The sequence below is a fragment of the Calypte anna genome, chromosome 6 (assembly GCF_003957555.1).
Source record: "Calypte anna isolate BGI_N300 chromosome 6, bCalAnn1_v1.p, whole genome shotgun sequence".
Taxonomy (NCBI): domain Eukaryota; kingdom Metazoa; phylum Chordata; class Aves; order Apodiformes; family Trochilidae; genus Calypte; species Calypte anna.
In genome coordinates, this window is record NC_044252.1 from 1126578 (window position 1) to 1148395 (window position 21818).

At 39.1% G+C, this 21818-nt stretch overlaps 1 protein-coding gene across 5 annotated transcripts in view; it reads right to left on the reverse strand.

Moving 5' to 3' along the window:
* PPP3CB (protein phosphatase 3 catalytic subunit beta) overlaps positions 1-21818 on the reverse strand; it is a 40081-nt gene that overhangs the window by 16970 nt on the left and 1293 nt on the right. For all 5 annotated transcript variants that reach the window (XR_003987727.1, XM_030453740.1, XM_030453738.1 and 2 more), the window contains exons 2-10: positions 14021-14221; positions 12228-12352; positions 10753-10864; positions 9785-9930; positions 4535-4674; positions 4360-4437; positions 4170-4264; positions 2761-2886; positions 1127-1204 (exon numbers count right to left, since the gene is read on the reverse strand). Coding sequence is in view for 4 of the 5 variants with exons in the window: in XM_030453740.1 (XP_030309600.1) it covers positions 1127-1204; positions 2761-2886; positions 4170-4264; positions 4360-4437; positions 4535-4674; positions 9785-9930; positions 10753-10864; positions 12228-12352; positions 14021-14221 (1101 nt within the window). In the remaining variant the exon portion in view is untranslated. The remainder of the gene's footprint in view (positions 1-1126; positions 1205-2760; positions 2887-4169; positions 4265-4359; positions 4438-4534; positions 4675-9784; positions 9931-10752; positions 10865-12227; positions 12353-14020; positions 14222-21818) is intronic.

The following is a 21818-nucleotide window of genomic DNA, read 5'->3' on the forward strand; positions in this document are numbered from 1 at the left end:
ACATGGAAAGATAAAGCACAGACAGTACCCAGGTGACACTGAGAGATGCTTCAAGCAAAGGAATTGTTAAATGAGCCAGAAGAATTAAATCATTCAAATAAGGGAACTCCAACTTTTATACTAAAAGACCTCAATCCTAACATCTCAGAATGCCACCAAACCCTACACAAGGGCAGAAACTGAAAACATCAATTCACTGCCTGCAGGATCCCACCTATTACTCCATTCAAGACTGCTTCCAAGTTCTCACATTTCTGGCAACAAATCTAAATGGCAGCAAAGTTCAAGTGGCTCATAACCAATGCAACCCAGCCTAAACCACACAGATACTTCTGAACACTGTTCTGCTCCTGAATCTGAGTATCAGACATTAAGAATGGGGTCATGTGTCTGCTGTTCTCATAAATGATTCTTCAGTGCTCCTCAAAGGCAGCTAAAACCTTCCCCATCTACAAAAAAATCCACCAAATCATTCTCTTATTGGGTAAAATAAAGGAGGTCTGAGAACCTTTCAGGTGTGACATTAAACACTGCCATAAAACCCAACAAAACAGAGCCTGGTATGCTGAGTCTTCATCTTAATGTTGCTGCTTAATCACCATGCTACAAACACCTCATTACCATCTGCTGTATCAGAGTTAGATACAGAGATGTTATAATTAATCACATAAATATGAAGTACACAATGTACACAAAGTGCTCCTCCTAACTGTGGTGCTTTGAACTCAAACACCAGGACTTAAACTTCTGTTTGATACTTCTGGTGTAACACCTCCTGGTTGAAAATACTACAGCTGACTCTTCACTGGAAAGCAATCATGAAGGAATTAAAAAAACATCTTGAAATAAATTTATTCTAAATATTAGCAAAGTAACTTCAGTGTGCTTCACATTTACAGAGCCAAGAAATCCTGAGAATTCTCCACAAAAAGTTTCAGCTTTAAAGAGAAATCAGGTATGAATATATTCCTGGGATACTGCTTCTTGACCACAAAACCACAGTTCCCTTCCCCGCCCTCCCAAAGTGTCACAATTTAAAGAAAAGCTCCAAAAGCAATTTTCTTCCAGTGACAGGTAATGTGAACCCAGCCACTACAGAGATGTAATTAATGTAATTAACCCCTACCGTCAAATTGATCTTCTCCCTCTGTCATCAGCTCATCATCAGAACAAATGCTCAAAACATTCACCAACATTTCTGTGACTGTATGGGGAAAAATAAATGGCAATTTGTTCCATGCACACAAGATGTAACTGCTCACCAGCAACCACAGTCAATGAAATTCCCACACCTCACCTAGTGCTCACAATTTGGTTTGTTTTCTTAAAAAAAAAGTGTTCTTCTTCTCTGGGCTGCCACAGAATTTTAAAAAGCTCAGAAAAAGAAGCTTTTAAAAATTCTAACACCTACCCAAGACCATTCTCTCCTATCTTATGCAGTTTTGGGTAAGAATTCTCTTCTTGTGTATTACTGTTTCACTGTTAAGATCAGTATTAGCACTAGATTTTATGCAACATTTATTTCAACATGAAAACGTTTTGACTGCTAAAATCTAGGTTTAAAAGGAGCAAACTGTTCCATTCCTGGCACCTGCAGGCACCTAGCACAAAAAAACTGAACCAAAACATTAATACTATATAGAGTGCAAAACTAAACATCTTTTCAGAAATACTGACACAGTCAAGACATAACTGGTCTCCAAAAGCTTCAGTTGTCTTTCTCCAGGCATCTCCCTGTTCTGCCACTCAATCCTGCCTCATATATCAGACTCTTTCTTAAAACAAACTTCTACCCCCAGAGTGTTCAGATTCCCATTCCACAAGTTCAGTCAGATGGTTAAAACTCCTGGAAATTAATCCCTGCTGTGGGTTAACCACACTGAGCCTGCATTGAGCTGCTCACTAGAGACATTATCCACAGATCTAGAATCCTACACTTACAAGACTGTAACTGTGCCACCTCCAGAACACTTCTCAAAGAAATTTAAAGAGATTTAAAGAGATTTTGTGGATCTGTTTTGTATACAGAGCAGCAGTTCCTGTCTTGGAAGGATTTTAGACAGCCCCAAATAGCCTCCAACCTCATTGGTTTTTAACTGAAGACTACCTGGAGCCCCAGTGTCCCAGATCCAGAGTTATCAACTCTAGAGGGACAAAAAAGAAAAAGAAAAGAAAAGAAAAAACCCAACCCACAGAATCTGTGCTACATTTTCTTTTATCTTTTTTTTACAAGAAAAATTATAACTGAAAAGTTTCTCTTCAATGAAGGTCAATTGTTGTAACTATATGGAAAAATTAAAATCTTACATGAACATCTCAAGTGCCACTGTGCAAGATTAATAACACAACCTAGTGTTTGGGAGATATGAACAGTTCTCAGACTGACTTCAAATGCAGGTCACACCCTCAATGGAAATGATAATTTCTCTTATCCCCTTTTTTTCCTTATTAGATGCACTTTTAACTATCTTGACTGAAACAGATGAAGAAAACAACCCAAATCTGTAGAAAAAGTCTGTCCTTTCTCAGAAATTACATTTTCACATGCAAAAAAATCCCCTCCAGATCAGTTTAACAACTTCACCAAATCTTTTACCTGGTAAAGACAAATCCAGACACCTGTTTTCACAGAAAACATGCACCTAATCTCACACTGCTAAATATATTTAACAAAAAAGATTAAAAAAACCCCCATAATCTTCCCAACATTATTCTGGGAGCAACAGGAATTATATTAGTTGATGTGCAACCTTTGCCTACCTTTTTCTCCAACAAATGGCAAAGACCATGTGAAAACATCCATAAAGTTTGGTAGCCAGTAAGGATGAGGAGAGCAGTTGAACTGACGGATATTCATCACATTGTTCTCATACTTCAGTACAGCAGCTGAAAGAAAATTCAGATATTTGGGAAAGAATATTTAAAAACTTGCAAGTATCACAAACTTAAAGCCACAGGTTTGGTTTTAGCTCTGTTTTATACTGTAGCCCAAAAAAAATCCCTGAGAGATTCAAATCCTTCTCTCACAGTATTTACAGGACAGATTTCTAATGGAGAACTCTGGATTTTTGGTGAACATGTTGCAGTTTAAGGCACTGTTACCATGTCAGTGTAGTGCTGTATTGTAGAGGCTGTAATGAACAAAGGTTTTAAAAGGTCCTGAAAAGCTCTAATTTCAACAACCTTAACAAAACCCCAACTTGGAACAGCAGTACATCCAGTCAGGTTTTATTCTTCCTGTGTGTCTTCCCACATGCTAAGCCTGCCATAAACCCACAGAAATCTGGAAGATCAGGGACAAAGGGAAACACAAAGAAATAACCCAGAAGCATTCTAAAGCTAAATAAGCACACTTTGCATTTTGCCATACTCACTCTTGAACTGTACTGGGAATAGCCAGGGTGAAAAAGGATCCTTAAAATGCAATATCCACAGATATGGTGAAAAAATGTAAAAAGCCAGCTGAAGTGCTTTTTATTTCTCCTTTAGAGTCAGTGTAAGGAACAACAGCTCATTTCCTCCATGGAGTTAATCACCCCTGTGTACTGATATGGGCTGGGGGTGGCTCTTTGGAGGCAGGCAGGGAAAAAAAAGCAATTTATTTCACAGAAAAGAGGCCTTGGTTTCAGAGGAACACTATGTGAGCATTTGGAGATTGCTCATCTGTGACACACTCAAAATGTCAAACTTTATTGTCACACTTGAATTTCTGCAGGTTTTATTTTTATTTCTGTTGCTGAACTTTGTTCTCATCTGTGTGTAGTGAACTGCAAGATGTAAGTAAGCTCTCCAGATGCTGTGGTACACAACACAAACTGCCTGATGCAGAGGACAGGCTGCTGATCAGTGCTTCCTCCCCTCTTTACTTGGCTCACAAATGAAAGACAAGCAGAGGAGTGAAAACTCACAGCCCTGGAAGGCCTTTCCTGGCTGGAAAACACCAAGTGACACATTCCTAAATTCTAAGTAGCAACAATTTTTACCATTTTTACAAAGAAAACATTTGCCCACACTTGTGTTCAAGGTGCTCTTACAGGAGATGGTCATGGATTTTTTATTTTTTTGCCTTTTTATTTCTTACCCAGCAAAAAATGTTCACATTAGATGACTTCTCTAGTAAGACATTTTTATTTTATTACAACATGCAGCTATTAACAGTAAATTCTTACCTTTATTATTGTAGACATCCAGGTAATTAGGTGCTGAAAAAATTGTTATTAATGATGGGAACCCTGTAGTTTGACTTTTCCTGTACATTCTGTAACTGCAAAACCAAACATTATTTTACATTTACAGCAAGAAGCAACTGATTTTTATTTTACACTGTGAGTAATTTCTTGAAGGACACAAATTACTTACCCTGCATCTTGTGCTTCGTGTGCTCTAATGATTGACAACAAATTATTATTTTGCAAAAATTCACAAACTGCTGGATAGCTGTGGAATGAAAACAACTGTGAGTAAAAGAAACTCTCTTGAAAGAGGCAGCAAGAGTCAGCACTGAAACATCATGCAGGTCACTGCATGCTCTCACCTATAAAAGTAGGAGCATCCTCTGACTGTGTTGTGGCTGAAATGCTCTTGGGAATTCTCATTTCCAAAATCTTCTGAAGGATCTGACCACAACAAGTCACACATTGGTCCAAATGCTGGAGGCTCTTTGAATCTATCTAACTGTTTGAGAGAAGGCAACAGCACAGAGGCTCTTTGAATATTAAATCTTTATGTCCCAAACATTTGCTAAGCTACATATCCATCAATACCAAGCCTTTTCAGAATAAAGCCCAACCATATCAAAGAGAAGCAGTTTCTGTATATTTTTTCCTCTCCTCCTCATGAAATAAGGCAAAGGCATGCCAAAAGAACCAAACCTGTTAAGAGCAACAAGATTTATTAGTTGTAAAAAGAAGGGAGGTAAATTCCAGACTGATGGATATGTGTAACACGAGGTCAAGTTACAGACAAGGAACAAAATGGTCCTTTCCATGCACATGCTACATCTACCAATCTGGAGACACTACCAGGAATTAGCAAAGAGAAACAGTACAGAAAACAGGAATTATAAAAGAAAAGCATGGATAATTAGCACTGACTCTCAGAAATGGATGGTTTAACAATGGAATGAAGAGGTGACTGGCTCAGCCATCTCAGCCTTCCTCCTTACAGCCTTTACTCCTCAGCCACAGCCCAGGTGTAACGGGCCATAAGCCTTTTGGAAACTTCCTTCTTTGTACTCTTTTCCGTGGCTGCTTCTTTACAGATTTCCACCTGGAAACACCTGTGTTAGCAGCCTGCAACTTTCCTAATAACCACAGAGGGAAGGGGCAGAAGAAAGGAGGACAGTGCATTTGTTAAAGTAAAAAGAAAACACCCTGCTTGAGTAAGTAGCAGTCACTCAATGCCTGATGTCCCAGAAATGAAGTTAGAGGTCCCAGATTCCACGTCAGGTTTATCTGATCTTTGTGTAGCTGGAGTTTGTTCACAAGATGATTTTATCCAAGAAATGTAGGGACAGTTCTTTGATGGACAGTGCATTTATCTCACTTTACCTCCCACACCAAAGGAGATGACTTTGATGGTGTTAGAGAACACTTAACTCTTCGTGCCAGGTTCGAAGGGAGGTTTGGTGAGCACCTGGTGAATTTGAGTCTAACGCTCCATAGGAATCCATTCAAAGATGGAACCAGCAGTAGTGCCAAGCTCTCTCATGCCCTGGAAAATCAGAGCTCCCGAGGCTGCCACCTGTAAACATAAGTGGAGAGGTCCAGATCTTTACAAACTCCTGCCAGATAACGAGTGGCAAGGCAGGTATTAACTGAAGTTGTTGTTGGGATTTACTCAAGATTTAAAATCCAGTGGTTTGATGTTTCCCACACTGGATGATAAACCCCGTATGGAATAGTTCTTCCAGATTGAAGAAGTCAGTCCATCAACTTCTGCAAGTACCTGAATTTCTGTAGATTAAACCATCAAGTTTCTAAACCTCCAGCAATAAATTTGGGTCCAGAAGCTAACCAAGAAGATTCAGCTGTTTGCTGACTGATGTTTCCTGGAATACAAAAGGCTGAAAGCCTAGAAAACATTTCTAAGGAATTTCTGGAGTTGATTATTCAAAGGTTTTCCTTATGACTTTAGCCAAACGGATAGAGACATTAAAAATAACAAGTTTTGGTTGCTGTAAGCAAGGCACCTCTCTCCCAAACCACTTTCCCATAGCACTGGAACAATAATGCAGCCATTCCTTGAAGTAAGGAGACCAGTTTGTAAAAAATAAACATACTTACGTGCACACCCAACCAGTGCCTCCTCCACTACCAAGTGCCATGGCTCTCAGGACATCTCAACATTTAAGGAAATGTCACTGCAAGCTACTCAACCCAGAGGGCACAGATCAAACCAGAACAATCAACTTAAAGGTTTCTCTACATCAGGACAGCAAGAGAGGTAAGGAAGGTCAATGCAAAACACTGGATAAATGTTTCTGAGTACCTGGCAACTATGGCAAAAGAGAATCTCAGTACAAATTAGCTTAACATATTTCTAAGTGTGATTAAGGTAACTGAGAAAGTAAATTTTATTCAAGAATAAGAACCACTGCACCTGGTGTTAAAAACAGAAATGGGAAGTCTATTTTTTTAATGTATACAATAAGATAATTAAATCTAAATTAATTTCTAGGCACTAAGGAGCCAGGGTTACTAACCTGTACTATATCATACCTCCATATAGATGCTGAAATTCAGGAGCAGCAAAACACTGGAGGCACATCAAGGTACAGCAAAGTAAAACCTTACTTGTGAGACAAAAAGACCTTCACAGAAGTTCCACACACTTGAAGACACAGACATCAGTTTTAATTAATCTGTCCTAATTTTCCTGAGAACTATCACAAGTAAAGCCCTAAAAACAAGGCGAGGGTCAGTGAAGAGTGGCAGTCATCTTATATAATACTAAAGTAAGGGAAATTTCAGCAGACAACAGGAAGGAAGCAAGGTATTAAAAAGACAGATCCCCAGTAGCACCCCCATGGATATCAAGTTATGTGGTGATCAAGCCTTGGCATGACCAAGAATTAAGCAAACTAATGACCATCTGTTTCAAACGAGGAAGACAATTCTGTCTCTCTTCTTTAAATTGAGAGTCCTCAATCTTATCTGGACACTTCCCTCCTCATAAATCACTATTCCATTCCTGGAGTTCTGTTTCAGCAGTGTAATGAAATAAACTAGGCAGCATCTCTAAGCTGAGTGCCTGAAAGAGACACTCCTCACCAACACAAAGAGAACATTTGGGTGAGGGAAGTTCAGAATAAAAAGCAGATTACTACAAGTTTCACAAACTTCCATTTTCCCATAAATAAAAAGCTCTTGCAGCAATCTTTCTGGTCAGGCTTTCCTGTCATTGTGACCATGCTAGCTGTCCCCTACTGGAAACAAGTTTATGCCAGGAAAGGTAGTAATTAAATTTCTGTAGTTTAATGACCTTCCTGAATGTCACTGTTACTGACAAGGTTTAATCCAGAAGAAATCTGCACAGAATTTTAGTTTTTTTCTTAGGTGATTCCTGAGGTGTTTAGAGCTGTAGCTTCCCTTCTTGACCCAGATGATGATGCCTACACACATTTACAGGGGAGACTTCTCCTGAACAGCAACTCCTGCTAACAAACCAGAAGATTCTAACACTACACAACTGTCTCAACTGGTTCCAGAAGTTGTTTCACACACACTTGTACCACCAGTCAGTGATACTCTCCCTAGATGTAAAAAGAGCATTTCACATCACCCATTAAACTTAAATACATTTACAATATCAGTGCTGCTGCCAACATCAGCAGTGCCTTTCCCAAGCTACCACATGATTCTTGAAAAACCTAAAAATGTCCAAAGAACAGTTCTGGTACCACTGCCTCACATTACAGATGTGGTTTTCAATGCAGATTTTCATATATAGCCACTTATGTAAAAAAAACCAAACCAAAACATACAAGCTTTTATTTCATCCTGCTGCAGCCCTGAGTGTTACAGAAGCACATCTGTGCAGGCCAAGATGACAGAATTAATTTTAATTACATTAACTTGATGCTTTGAAACTTGATCAGCTGCAAACTGAGACTAAGAGAAAAGTGAATCACAATTCTGTCACGACAGTGTCTTCCCAGAGTTCTTTCCCAGACTATGCTTCCTTTACACTGTATTCCAGAAAGCTCTGACCATGATTCTTTTAATCTGTACCAGGAGAAGTGTGGAGGCCTTGTCAGAACAGCACCATTTGCTGGCTCTGCTGTCTTACTTCTCTTTGTCTGCACAATACATGCAGGCCTCTTTACACCTGATTATTTGCTCCAAAAATGCAAAATGCCTCAGTACATTTCCCCACTTACACCTTCTCAATATGCTGCCTCTCTGTTTCTACTCTTCTCCTCTCACATTGCTCTGCTTGGCAGTGTTGTATCTGTAAGTGAAATAAGCTGACATTCCAGCCTCTGAAATAGTCCAGTCACTACCAAAAAAAAAAAAAATCTGATGAATTCAGAAATGAGATTCAACTGGACAGCAGGCTGTAAGCCTGACAAGAGGTAAAGAAGAAAAATGGAGCAGAAGCACAGGAGACAAAGCTAAGGAAATGAGGAATACAATCAATGAAGATACAAGACAAAATGGGCCACCAGTGTTTATATATTATATAACTAAATTAGGAACATACTTTTCCCTTCTCTCTGATATGCAGATCTTTGAAATAGCCCCCCACACACCTCCTTCCATATGTGGATAAACTACTGCTTTCTTCCACCCTTACCTAACACACCAAAGCTTTCCTAGAAGCACCTACTTACATTTAGGGTGAAACCAACTACACTTCAGCTGTTAATAATCATGACTGGAATGCCTTTGATTTCCAAATGCAGCAGTCAAGATCCTCACTAAATTAACTAAAATAAGGCAAAAGTTAACAAAAAGTAAGGAGTATGCAAAAAGGAAAGCAACAGAGTTTGAAATTCCCATCTGATACAATCTTATCCTGACACCAGCAGTCCATGCAAGTTGAAACCAAGGTATGAGAAACAGATACCTCAAGTCATCACAGTCTTCTTCCCTTTAAGATGCCCATCAGCAGTTGGTGTTTTCATTGTGTGTTAACTTTGAAAACACATTTTCATTCTGCTTACCAAGGTACTCAGCTTATTCACCACAGAGAGAACCCCTTCACTGCTGTTACTCAAATAACTATTACATTCCCCATGGCAAACAGCAATCTGAATTTCTAGTCAATGCTGCACTTTCACACTTTCCAAACCAAAATCTGTATGAACAATAGAGTAAAAAAATGAAAATAAAAAAGCTTTCAGAGAAACATAGGAGTAGCTGGAATCTCATGTTCAATACACCAAACATTTTTAAGACTAGAATTAACTAAGTTTTGCCTTGGAAGTCACAAGAATGCTGGATCTTACCTAGAAAGAAATGCAAAGCACTGTTCCAACTGGGGATGTAGCTTTTTACATGTACTACCTGTCTCAGGACACTATGTGGAGTTTTAGAGGGGTGTTTTTATGTGTTTTGTAACAGTCTCCTCAGTGCTGATGAGATCCACTAATTGAAAATGCAGCAGATAACCTAAGAGGTTTTTAATTATGATACTGCTCAGCCTACATCTCAGTTCCTGATTTACACTTCCAAAAGAGACAACAAAACCCAAAATACTGACAATTTCACAACCATGACTTTGTAGAGCATCATATAAATATCTGTATTTCCACTTATTTTCAAATACACAGAATACTCACTCTCCTAATGTCATCTAGTGTATTAATTTCTGGTGAAAGTCCACCATGAACACAAAGAAACTGTTGATTTAAAAGGGCAGCAAGAGGGAGACAGTCAAAAGCATCCATACAAGCATCGTAGACTCTTTCTGAGTACTTTATTTTACCTGCAGGAAAGAAAACATCAAACATTAAGAAAAACAGATGGAGGAATTCAGTGGATCATGATGAGAGCAAATCTCAAAATGAATGCTTAAAAAAAAAACAAACCAAAAAAACCCCAAAGTGTAGAATATTTTGGGGTTTAAATTGGCATTTCCAAACAGCACAAGAGCAACCATGCATCTAGCACATTATCTTCCAGAATTATAAATTGATTTCATTTCTTGTTCTTTTACCTTGTGTGGAGGAACTATTTTGTTGTGGGTTTTGTTGTTTTTTTTTTTTAAATCACAACTTATTTTTGTATGATAGAATTATACAGGATACTTCAGGGTATGAGAAGTTTGTGATTTTCCATTTATAATGAAAAGCTAAGAACTGTTTATAGGTGGCATCATTTTCCCAGGGCAAAGGATCCATTTATCACTGGATCAATACCCACACAAGCCTCCAAATGGAGAAGCAGCTGACATCATGGAGAGTGTGATCTTCCTACTATTGGTGAAATCAATTCCACAAATGGAAAGATTACTCAGCAGCAGGGTTTCCTTGCTAGCTGCACAATGCTGCTCAGCAACTCACTTTCCACTCTTGGTTACAGCCAAGACAGCAAAATGAGCTTCCTCTCTCCAGGATTTTAAAAGTGGGATTGAGACATCAAAGTCTGCTCTGTAAAAAAAGAACCTCTGCAGACAGCACCACCCTTAACTGCAAGCAATTCCACACAAGTCAAGGGGGCCTCCAGATGTGTGCAAGACCTTAATTAAACTAACAGCCCTCCCAAGCATGGGAAATAAGATTATTTTATATTCTTAGGCAGTACTTACATTCTTGCTTAAAGGTAAAATACTCTGTTAGGTGCCTGCATTCATGGTTTCCTCTCAAAAGAAATAACGTGCTTGGGTAGAGAATTTTCAGGACCCACAAGTACAGCACACACTGTTGGAAAACAAAGATGCCCAGTAAAATACACTACTTTATAAGAACTTAAAAAATCATTACTCTGAAACATTAAGAATGTAAACAGCTTTAAAAGCAAGGACAGCTTAATATGCAATTCAAAAATGCAGCACTACTTCTGAGTCCAGTTCTGGACGTGAGCAATGCAAACTGCTTTTCCTAGGAAAGGCTGCACAGAAAGCTGAAAAGTATTTACATTTATTGGACACTCAATAATAAGCTCAGAAGAATTACTCTGCAAACCTTTTGAGAACCCTGGAGAGTTTTTTGTGAGTATATTTATCTTATCTTTAAAAAGTCTGCAAGTATATTTAGAATCCCAACTATATTAAAAATTAAAACTACATGAGAAGGAAAAAAAAAGGAGCCTGTTCTTATTAATGTATTCCAAGAACATCTTGTGCTGGTGTTTTTTCTTAGTGTAATGGTTGAAAAGCTTTCCCAGCATGTTTTGATAGATTACCTATAGTGTTCCTATGTAAATTTATTTTTCAGACAATTACATTATTTATCATCATGAAGAACAGGCCAAGAAGACTGAATTAATAAATAGTGAAGTTCTGGTGATATTTTGTGGTTTACTTGACTTTGAGGAAATCACTGTTGCTACATCTCCTGTTTGTCTGCCATGCCCAACAACCCCCCAAAGCACTGTGCTTGCCCTCCACAGTTAGAAACCCACACATTAGCAGAACAGCACAATTTTAATGCCAATCTTGTAGGTTTGGTGTCTAGGAAGAGATCCCAAGCTGGCTCCAGAAGAACAATTAACTTAAAAACCCCAGCTCTGAAACTCAGAGATCAGCATGAGCAGGTATTTCAGGAATGCAGCACATTTAAACACACTGAACATCAACATTACTTGAATTCAAAATACTTGAAAAATTACCACGGGTCATCCTTAGGGAATCACCCTCAGAATTTTAGTAAAGAAAAGTGTTATTAATTATTAAAAAAACCTTTTGATTATGTAAGTAAAATAAGCCTAATTTATATAGATAAACACTTATAATAAACTGGAAGTTGTAACTCACCTGTTCTCCAAAACCATGCAAACTGAGTATTATCAGAGCAGCAGGATTATCTCTAATAATTACTTAGAATCCCACTTTTTAAAAACTAACTAAAGAGGAGGAAAAACAAGTAATTCTGGTGATTTCACCAGGAGAGTCCAACCCCTTGGCCAACATCCTCCTGTGAAGAGGCCTCTGTCACAGGAGAAAGCAGAGCAAGGGAGAACACACTCAGATGTGAAAGCAGACCTCAGATTTCATTTGCAAACCTCCACCAAAGTGTGCTTATAGAAATATTTAGGACAAAACAGATGAAGATATTCAGTTACCTCTATACTAAAATAACCTCTGTCTACATAGTCACCAAGGAAGAGGTATCTTGTGTTAGCAGGTGATCCTCCCACTTCAAACAGCTTCATTAGATCAAAGAACTGGCCATGAATATCACCACACACTGCAAGCAAAAATGGTGTTCAAATTAATAAAAAAAAATTAAAAAAAAAAATCTAACAGGAAAGAATTAAGTAATAGTTATGTAAACAGGCACTAATTACTTGCAATTAAGAGGAAAGGAACGGAAAAAGCAGGAATAACAGAAATTTTTGAAGCTTCTTCCTTTGCTTTTCATTAAGATGCTGTCCTTACTGTGCCAACACTGGTGATGGGCCTCTGAGTCCAAAGAGAGCAGGTGGGAAGGCTTTGAGGAGCATACAAAGCCAGGTCATCTCACAGTTAAAAAAAACCAAACAAATCTAAAAAATGCATGGAAGAGACAACTGCTCTTAACTCCTTATTCCCACAGGGGTTTCCAGCTCAGTGGAGGTCAGTGAGAAGTGTCTTATCACTTCTGCACAAGGCATTGCTGATAATGAACAGGAATTGGAGAGACTGTGCCTTCTCTTGATACCAGATGTGACCCAACAACTAACAAACAGCATCTTCCAACTCCTCAAATCCAGTAAATTTTTTGAGAATAAAAGTTGTTCTAATTTTTGGGAAGAAATAGCAGTGATGGCACCCCACATTTTAATGGTTGTTATTCCCCTGGAGCAGACCATTTGTCATCACAACCTACAAAATATGAGACTAAATAGAACGTGTCCTCTTTTATTTCACTTTTCTTACCATCATTACACAAACACTGCAAGAACTTTCCTTCTTTTTCAGCTCCCAACAGACCAGAAGCTCTGGGTCTACTACCCAAATAAATAGAAACAGAAGATTCTAAACATAAAGACAAGTTCTGAGCTTCAAGAGAGTCTGAGTTCAGACAGTCTCTTTGTGGTTTCCACCATTTCAATCACTCATATTTTTTTAAAAGCCAATAATAATGATCTACTGTTTAAATGTTTTTAATTACCCATCCTAGCAAATGAAAGCAAGCTGATGCCATAAAAGCAGCTTTTCAGACACTGATTTTCCATAGGTCCACTTGGAACAAAACTGACTTGAATGATAGAAGATCTGATTTGAACACATAACAGATCTGCAGCACAAATTATTTTATGAGTCTGGATTGTTTAAAAATAAAAGTACTAAAGGACACCAACTCCACCTTCCACCAGGTCTGTCAGAAACAGAACTAGTCCAAACATGAAAATCCCCCAAAACACTCAACAGTTGGTTCTGTGTCACTGTGGATCTGATCCTGGTGTGTTAAACCTGTCAGCCCTCACAAGAACAGAGTTTTACAGCAACCACCACTTTAACCTGCAGAGGAACTATAAAGATGTATTTGTCACTCAGAATTCCAATTCCCAGCATTGCCCTCAAACCACAGCAAGCTGCTTCTCTTCACATGCTCAGATTTCAGGATCATTCTGAGTTCACTTTTTCTATTTCAGGTAGATGTCTATTCCCACTTATACACTGCAGGCATTAGAAATCAGTAATTAATCAGCAGTTAACTGCTTCTGTGTTTTGTCATTTATTACTAATTTAATACTTTTTCCAATGGGCTAAATGCCTCCATTTTGGCAAAATAATGTGCAGCCTATTTTTCCACACCATTTGAGTACTGTTAAGCAAGTGAAGTTGTGAATAACTCAGTAAGATCCTACAGAAATTTTATTTTAGCTTATTTTTTAATTGCTAAATGAATTAAATGATCTAGAAGTATTACCTGTAATTGGGGCTTCAACCTCTATCATCGTTTTTTCCCTCCGTAAGATTGCAGCCCCCTCATTGATGATTCTAAGAGCAATTTCTTCATCCACTCGACCTTCTTTTATCAAGTGGTTCTTCAAAATGTCAACCCTTGGTCTTCCATCTGTGTCAAACACTTCTGCAGAGGTCAAGCGATGTGTTGGTGGGAAAGGGACAGCTACAATTCAAAAAGAAGAAGCAGGAGATGCAACAGTGATGTTTCAGGAATTTCCTCCATTTAGGACTGGATCTGCCACGGAGCAGCTGCCATCCAAATCATCCTACTTGTCTTTCAGTCAAACTAACTTGATGACACCATGAAAAGCTGAATGGAATAGTGCTATCTGGTATGTATTGAGGAAAAAAAAAAATCTGTAACATGCAAGCTGGTAGAAACCATAATTTGGAGTTAGAAGGCACAATTATATTTACACCAAGAGTGAAAACTGATTTGCCAAGGGACATCACCACTCTCCAACACACTGCCCCTCTCTGAAGGGCTCAGCAAGGATTAGAGATGCAGGAGATTGATTTAAAACCACTCAGGACTTTAAGGAGGTTTTTGGGGTAGATGCAGGATGAATCTGCTGGAAGAGCTGGTGTGTTGAGCTGCTCTTCATTCCCTGATGTTCAAGTATTTACTGACTTCTCATGACCACAGAATTCATCAAGATGCTGTTACCCACATCCTCATGTCAGCTCAGAAATACTTCAAGGGTTGTAAGCATGGGGCAGATGGAATTTTCTTAAGAAAGTTTGTATGTTCATCTAATGTATTTCAGATTGGATTTGCACAAAAATTAATTCTATTTTAATAAACTACAGCTTTTAAGTTTGTCTCAAAGTTTCTGGGATTACTTCTGTCCAGTGCCTTGAAAGGAAGGTCTCACATTATTTGGGATAATGAACTAAAGAAGCCTCAAGACTCCTCCCCATATCCAGGGGTTATCCATGCTATCCAAAAATCACAAGTATTGGTATCAGAAGTAGCTGAGCAGCTTTAATGTTATACTTGCCTCATGAAAAAAATGCAGTCTTAAAACCAGTTCCTCAGAGTTTAACAAAATCCTTTGCACACAATAAATGTAGCTTCCTATTGCTCAAGAAGGATTTTTTATTTAAGAAAAATCTTCAGAGAAGGCAGAATAAAACATGGCTAAAGATTTTATCTGCATCACCCAGCTGAAAAAAGCAGTAACACCTCCTGTAAAAACTGTTTCTTTCCCTTTCACAGGTTATTTTTTGTCTCAACCATGGTTAACACCATATTAGAGCTCATACCTCTGAGAAATATTACAAATAACATCTTTGAATAGGTTAGGACTGGTAAGTTTTGAAGCATGTAGGAAATTTCTGCAAACTAATGGTTTTAATTAAACCTTTGATGAAGCAGTAATAGAATGTTACAGCCTAAGGAAAAAGAATTGCAGTATGATGCCTTCCAGAACAGAAATATAATCCATGTTTCAAAGTCTTTGTGCACAACCTGTGCTCTCAAGACTGCAAGGGAATGGTAATTAAGAGGAGTTACCCTAAGGAAATAACAGTGTTGGTCATTAAAGCATTCCCTTCTCCCATTCCCAGCTCAGCAACAGAAAAACACTTTAAGAGATGAATCTGTACAGCAATACACACTGCAGTACAAAACACCAGCCTGGATCCTCTCAGTGAAAGTACAGATGTCAGTGACAAAGGTAACACGTCATGATTTACAGCAAGATAAGAATTTTTATAACAAACCCTTGCTCATTAGTCAGAAGTAATCAATTTAACTTTTAAAATATATATGGCTGATATAATTTAACTCTACTGGTTCAAAACTACAAACAGCAATGCTGGGGGAAAAAAATGGTGAGCAGCTTTTGGGATTTGGTAACAAAGATATTTTTATGGGTTCTCTTACTGTCTGCACAGGCAGTTATGAAGGGGAAAAGCAATTACCTTTCCTTTGTAACACTTAAACCAGAGGTATCAAAAGCAAAACCTGGTTCTGCATTGGCTTCCTATAAGCCCCTGGGTGCATTTAGACCTTACATTGAAGTGTGCTACAGAGATCCACAAGTCAGCCCCAGTCTGAATGGATAAATCCATGTATAATCATGTACCAATGGATAAATTCCATTGTAATGAGGTTAAGAAGTACAAACCCCAAATTTGCAGGGTGCTTTTCCCCAGCTGAGAGGTGCAGTATGACAACTGACACAAAGATGCTCCCTTCAGACCCACACTGAGCTCACACTGCCTTGTAACAGAGGACAGCAGGAGCTGCCAATAAAACCTGCCATGCAGATACTGCCAATTTAAACCCCACTGAGATCTATGCCCATTCCAATAACCTTGGTTCCATCTAGCTTGTTGCCCTGCTGGAACAGGCTCAAGAAACAAGATGTGATCAAAGCCTCCAGACTAATGGTGGGAAAAAGTAGCAGGGATGAACAGTATGAGGTGCAGTACACCCACAAGCAAAGCATTTTCTTCTCTTCAGAAATGTACAGAGTTCTTTTCCTCTGGCAGTGGAAGAAAATGAGCCATTTTTCCTCTATAATGAGGAGCCCATAACATGTTCCACAAACTCCACTTTGGCTGTAGAAACACTCACAACATCCCAGATTTCATTTTCTGTGTTCAGAGTGGTTTTAATGCCACAAAGTCTCAGCTCACACTTCCCCAGGTTACTGAACACAGACACTGTGTTAACCAAGAAGCTGTTGCTTTGCTGGTAGGTACACATGCACCACTACATAAGATTTGTCTCCACTAAATGGTGTCACATACCAAGAGGACCAAGAGGCCAGGATCCTGTCAGCAGGTTTGTCATGACTGCCCAGTCCTCTGTGGTTGTTCTGTCAGTAGGTCAGGTTTTGTGGGCACTGCTGCTGTGAGGACAGAATACATCCAACCCCCCTTCCCCACTTGGCAGAACAGATTTTAAAAGAAATAGCAAAAAACCATCACAGATGGTGCCTGGACCAGCAACCTTGAAACTGTTAAGCACAAATACACAGCAGTGTCTACTTGACTCAGAAAGCACAGATTCAGCAAAGTCAGTTTCTTGCAAATGATGGCATTTTTCCTAAATGCCACAAAAACTACCCCTTTACTCTAGTTTATTGGAACACATGCCACCTGCTGTATTAACAAGCATCCTAAAAGCAAGAAAAATGACCCCATAAACCTTGAAACCCTACAAACACAACGCAGGCACTATTTTTCCCTTACTTACCATGTGCTTGCAGCCTTAGAACTGTTATGGGATTTTAAATCTCAAACGAAACTGTGGATATCCCTATCCTTTTGGAAGTTTCTCTCAGGAAAGACACAATTACTACTTTTTGGAGAAGTATTTAAAACATTAAAACAGTCACAGTGTGTTATACCCCTTTTTCAAGACAGATTTCTCATCTTTGTTGCTCCACTTTGCACGAATGCACTCTGTGTCTCTGACTGTATATTTAGAAAACCAGGAAGGGGGACACAAATGCACATGGTGCTGTTCAAGATGCACCTAAACACAAGGTGTACAGAATGGCATGATGGGGAAGCCTCTTTTTTCCTAAACTGATCGCTAAAATCCTACCAGCCACTGCACCAGCATCTTCAGAACACGACCCACACAGACTGTAAATGTTTCTTTCCTGATTTCACCACCCTCTAGGTTCAAGCAGGAATTGTTCCTTCCCTTGAAGAGTCTGCTCTGCCCTTATCAGAACAGCAAATCCCTGCAAATCTGTGCCCAGGCACTCAGTCTAACAAGAGCTTTCTGAAACACCTCTGGATGTTCACTTTCCTGAAGAAGTCTTGTTTGCCATTCACTCTGTTTCCTAAATCATTTAAAGAGACACTTAAAGAGCATAGATGACAGATTATAACCCCACCCCCCATCCACAGAAATTTATTACCTATTAATAACCTTTCTTTCCTAACTAATTTTGATCCAAAAAAGGATATTTCCTCATTTGCTTGCTTTAGAGGCTCTGATGAAGGAACCTGAGGAATAGCTTTGCCTGAATCAACCAGTTCACTGACTACTTCAAAACCATTTCTCTTGATTTCCATCTATGAAAACAGTACCAACTCCTCTTTCATCCTATATTTCCCCAGGGACAGTTAGTCCACTCTTTCTTACAAGTGCTACGAGCCTGCTTAAATTAAACCTTCTAATCTATAGCTCTTCAGTTCAATCTAGAGCTTTTAAAAAAAAAAAAAACTGCTGCTGTGCTCCATTTCTCAGACTCAGAAGATGAGTTATGCCACAGGCTACAGAAAATAAATCTGCAATTTTGCACCCAAACCACCCAAAGAATTCTTTTAGATTCACCAGACAAGTATCTTCTGGTCCTGGGATATTTATTTTTTTTTAACATTTGTTTTGTTGATATGTTCTGAAACCACTTATATTGCAATGAGAAAATCCTTTGGTCCCACTCAGCAGTAAGAGCTGACTCATGTGTGAAGGAGTTCTTAGTTTCTTATGCAATAAACACAAACCTAAAGCAGCTGCCAGATTTTTCTGTTCTGGCCTTACCTTCTCGAGCCCAAACTCCCAATTTGCCCTTCTGAAATTAAAGCAAGCCTCCAATTTTGGGTGGGTTTTTGGGGGTTTTGTGGTTGTTAATTTTTAAGGCTCAATCACTCTAATTACCCTCCTAAACAAACAAGCAAACAGAAAAGCCTAAGGCTAGTCAGACACTGGCTTATCAGAATTCACTTCCATCCCATAGTCTTCACCAAAACTGTAGGGGTTTTACCTTTTTTTTCTTTTTTTTTTTTTTCCTAAGTATGACCTTTTCATACTCTGTACTCTGCTGCTTTTCTGAATCACTTTAGAGTAATTTCTGACCAGAAGCATAAAGACATTCTAAGTGCCTTATATTTTTAAAACAAACAGCCTTCATGCTGCCTGTAAGCACTTACCCTTTTAGCTCTTTTTTTGTTGGGTTTTTTTTTTTTTAATAGACTCTGAATTTTGAGGTTAAATACTGCAATGATTCCTTTCTCTCCTACATGGAAATGATTGTAAAGAAGTAGCTCTTAGGGTCTTAATTTAGGCCCCTGCTCAAGGCTATGAGTTACTTCTCCGGGATTCTCTGATGAAATAAGCTACCATTCAACAGCCAAAATGACTGCTTGCCAATCATGACTTTTATCCAAAAAAATAAAAAAAAAATAAAATAAAAAAAGGAATACTGAAGCCTTCCAGAAGAACAGACATCAACATCATCTCCAAATTTTGTAAATATCTACTAGCTCAGCACAACAAGGCCCTGTGGATTGCTCCCCAAAGCCCAGTGGCTAAAAGCAAAGTGGTGGGAGGACAGAGCCCTTCCAAGCACAGCTCTGCAGTGTAGCTACTCAGAGGTGGGCTGGAGAAGCCCTGGGGATTTGTTCCTCAAAGGAAAACCCAGTGAAATTCTGTCCCTGCCACGCTCAGGACCACTCTATCAAACTGTAAGAGCACTTCCTTCCTCCCTCTCAGTGTGAGCCACTTTACTACAAGGAAGTGAAACAGCTGTTTCAGTAGAAAAGATACAAGAAATTGACAATTTTAAAGCACCCAAGTCACACACCCCGAAAGGTCAAGTGTGCTGGAGTCAGTCAATTATCATCCAGAAAGAAAGGCAAAGCCAAACCAAAAGAACCAGACCCAGCAGTTAAACATCAGCAGCAGTTTACAGAAACAAATCCATCCCTTCCCCTGACTGCATATTGAAGCCATCATTATGTTTATTACACGTGTGACTAATAAACATTATACCTGATAACCTTTCAGAGGGTCTTCCAGATAGATGCACTTCCTACTGCTAAATATCCAGGTCAAAATGTAAAGGGGGACACATCCTAATAATTACCTTATTTTATTGGAAAAGAGCAGTTACTGATGATATAATAATGTAACCCTTTTTCCTTGGTGAGCACCTCTTGCTCCTCTCTGCCCACATGTATCAGTAGTATTTCTCACAGCCTGAAACGTAATGGCCTCTGTTATTTTTTCTCCCCTTCTTCCAGTAATACAGAGAAAGAAAATAAAACTAAAATAGAAGCAAGAGAGGAAAAAGTGGAAATACCAGCAAGCATTAAGTCCTGAATTCACATTTTCTCCCCAAAAGACCAAGTATATGGAGAGGATGAAAGCTGAGATATGGACCAACACAGAGACACACCAGATAATATTACTGCATTTTTCTCTGTGGCTGTTCTCAAGGAGAACATTATAAATGAAATGTCTCAGCAAGGAGAGACAGAAAGCCTGGCTGCCCCAAGGATGTTTTTACTTGGGAACAGAACTGGCACAGAAAAAAAGTAACATTTTCAGAAATGCTGTTACACTTTTTTCCTCCTATTTTGGACCACTCAAAAAAACCAAAACAACCAAAAACCAAACCAAAAACAAAACAAAACAAAAAAAGTTGCCTTAAAAAAGAATCCCCAAACCATATCATATCCCAGTAAATAAATTCACTAATAACTCCCAATATATGATGGATCCTTATGGAAAAGAAGAGGCAGTTTCTACATTTAATCTCTTTGTTTCACCAGCACACCTGGTGGTCCACACATTTCCAGGGTGAGAAATGAAAACTTTGAGGTCTCCTGATATCCAGTGTTGTCCTGACAGAGAGAACCCACCCTCAGAGCAGCCCTGCAGTCTATTCATTGGACAAGAGGGATGGAAGAGGCACCACAGCTGTTTGCCAGGAGGGATGTGGCACAGCTGCCATGTTTTTTTTTTCTAAACATGGTTTCAAGGAGCAAACTGTGCTCCCCTTCAGCACTGACACAACCTCAGCCCTGCACCCCTGGGGTCAGGGTCTTAAAAAAATATTTCCAACTGCACTGCACCTCAGGAGGGAGGAGGAAACCAGACCACCCTGCCCTTCATTTTTGAGAACACAAATGCAGCTTGGCACAGCTGCCCAGGCTCTCTCCAGGAGCCAGTGATTCAGCAGGATAGGTAAGGACAGGACAGGTCAACAGAAGGAACAGAAAAGCACAGACATTTAACTATACAGATTTAACTACACAAACATTTAACTGGTTGCAATTATGTTGGAGGAAGCTATCAAAGCCTGATACAATAGTCCAAAGAAAAATTGTACCCCCAGGCTCTAATCCTGTTGGAACCATGCAAGTCTTAGCTCTGACTTTAAACAACCAGATGTGTAGGTCTCACTTAACAAGCTGAATTATTATGTGACTGAAAATCTGCAAGTTTTCCAGCACTGCTCTAAGGCATCCAACCACTCACCACTAGTTCTCCTGCGCTGCTTGAAGACCTCAATTCATTACAAGCAATCAAAGCAAGGGTACAAAAGCTCAGCAAGTCTAAACGATGTGTGTTAAAGCATCACTAAGGAGTACAAGTTTCTAACAGTTTTAACGTTTTCTGCTTTAATTGTTGTCGTGTTGTCCCAACAAATCAACAGGCTCAGCGAACCAAAACGAGTAACAACTTACTGTGAGTAAGGCTTTCCAGCTTACTGGAAAACATGCTGATTTCCAAAACATACTATGGGATTCCAAGGCTTTAATTAGGACCTGCTGAACACAAAGACATCCTTTTCATTTCTCAAGACCCCCTATTACATTAAAAAAAGAAAAAAACAAACAAACAAAAAAAAGTTAACCAAACAGCTCTCTGCCCCTTTGAAAGCAGCCAGGCAGTGAGTGTGGATCACAGCCACCCCTTCCAGCAGCCCAGCTCTGCCACCACCAGCACCCACGCTGCCACACTCCAGTGCAGCTCAATGTCAAAGCCTTCCAAAGCAAAATAAAAT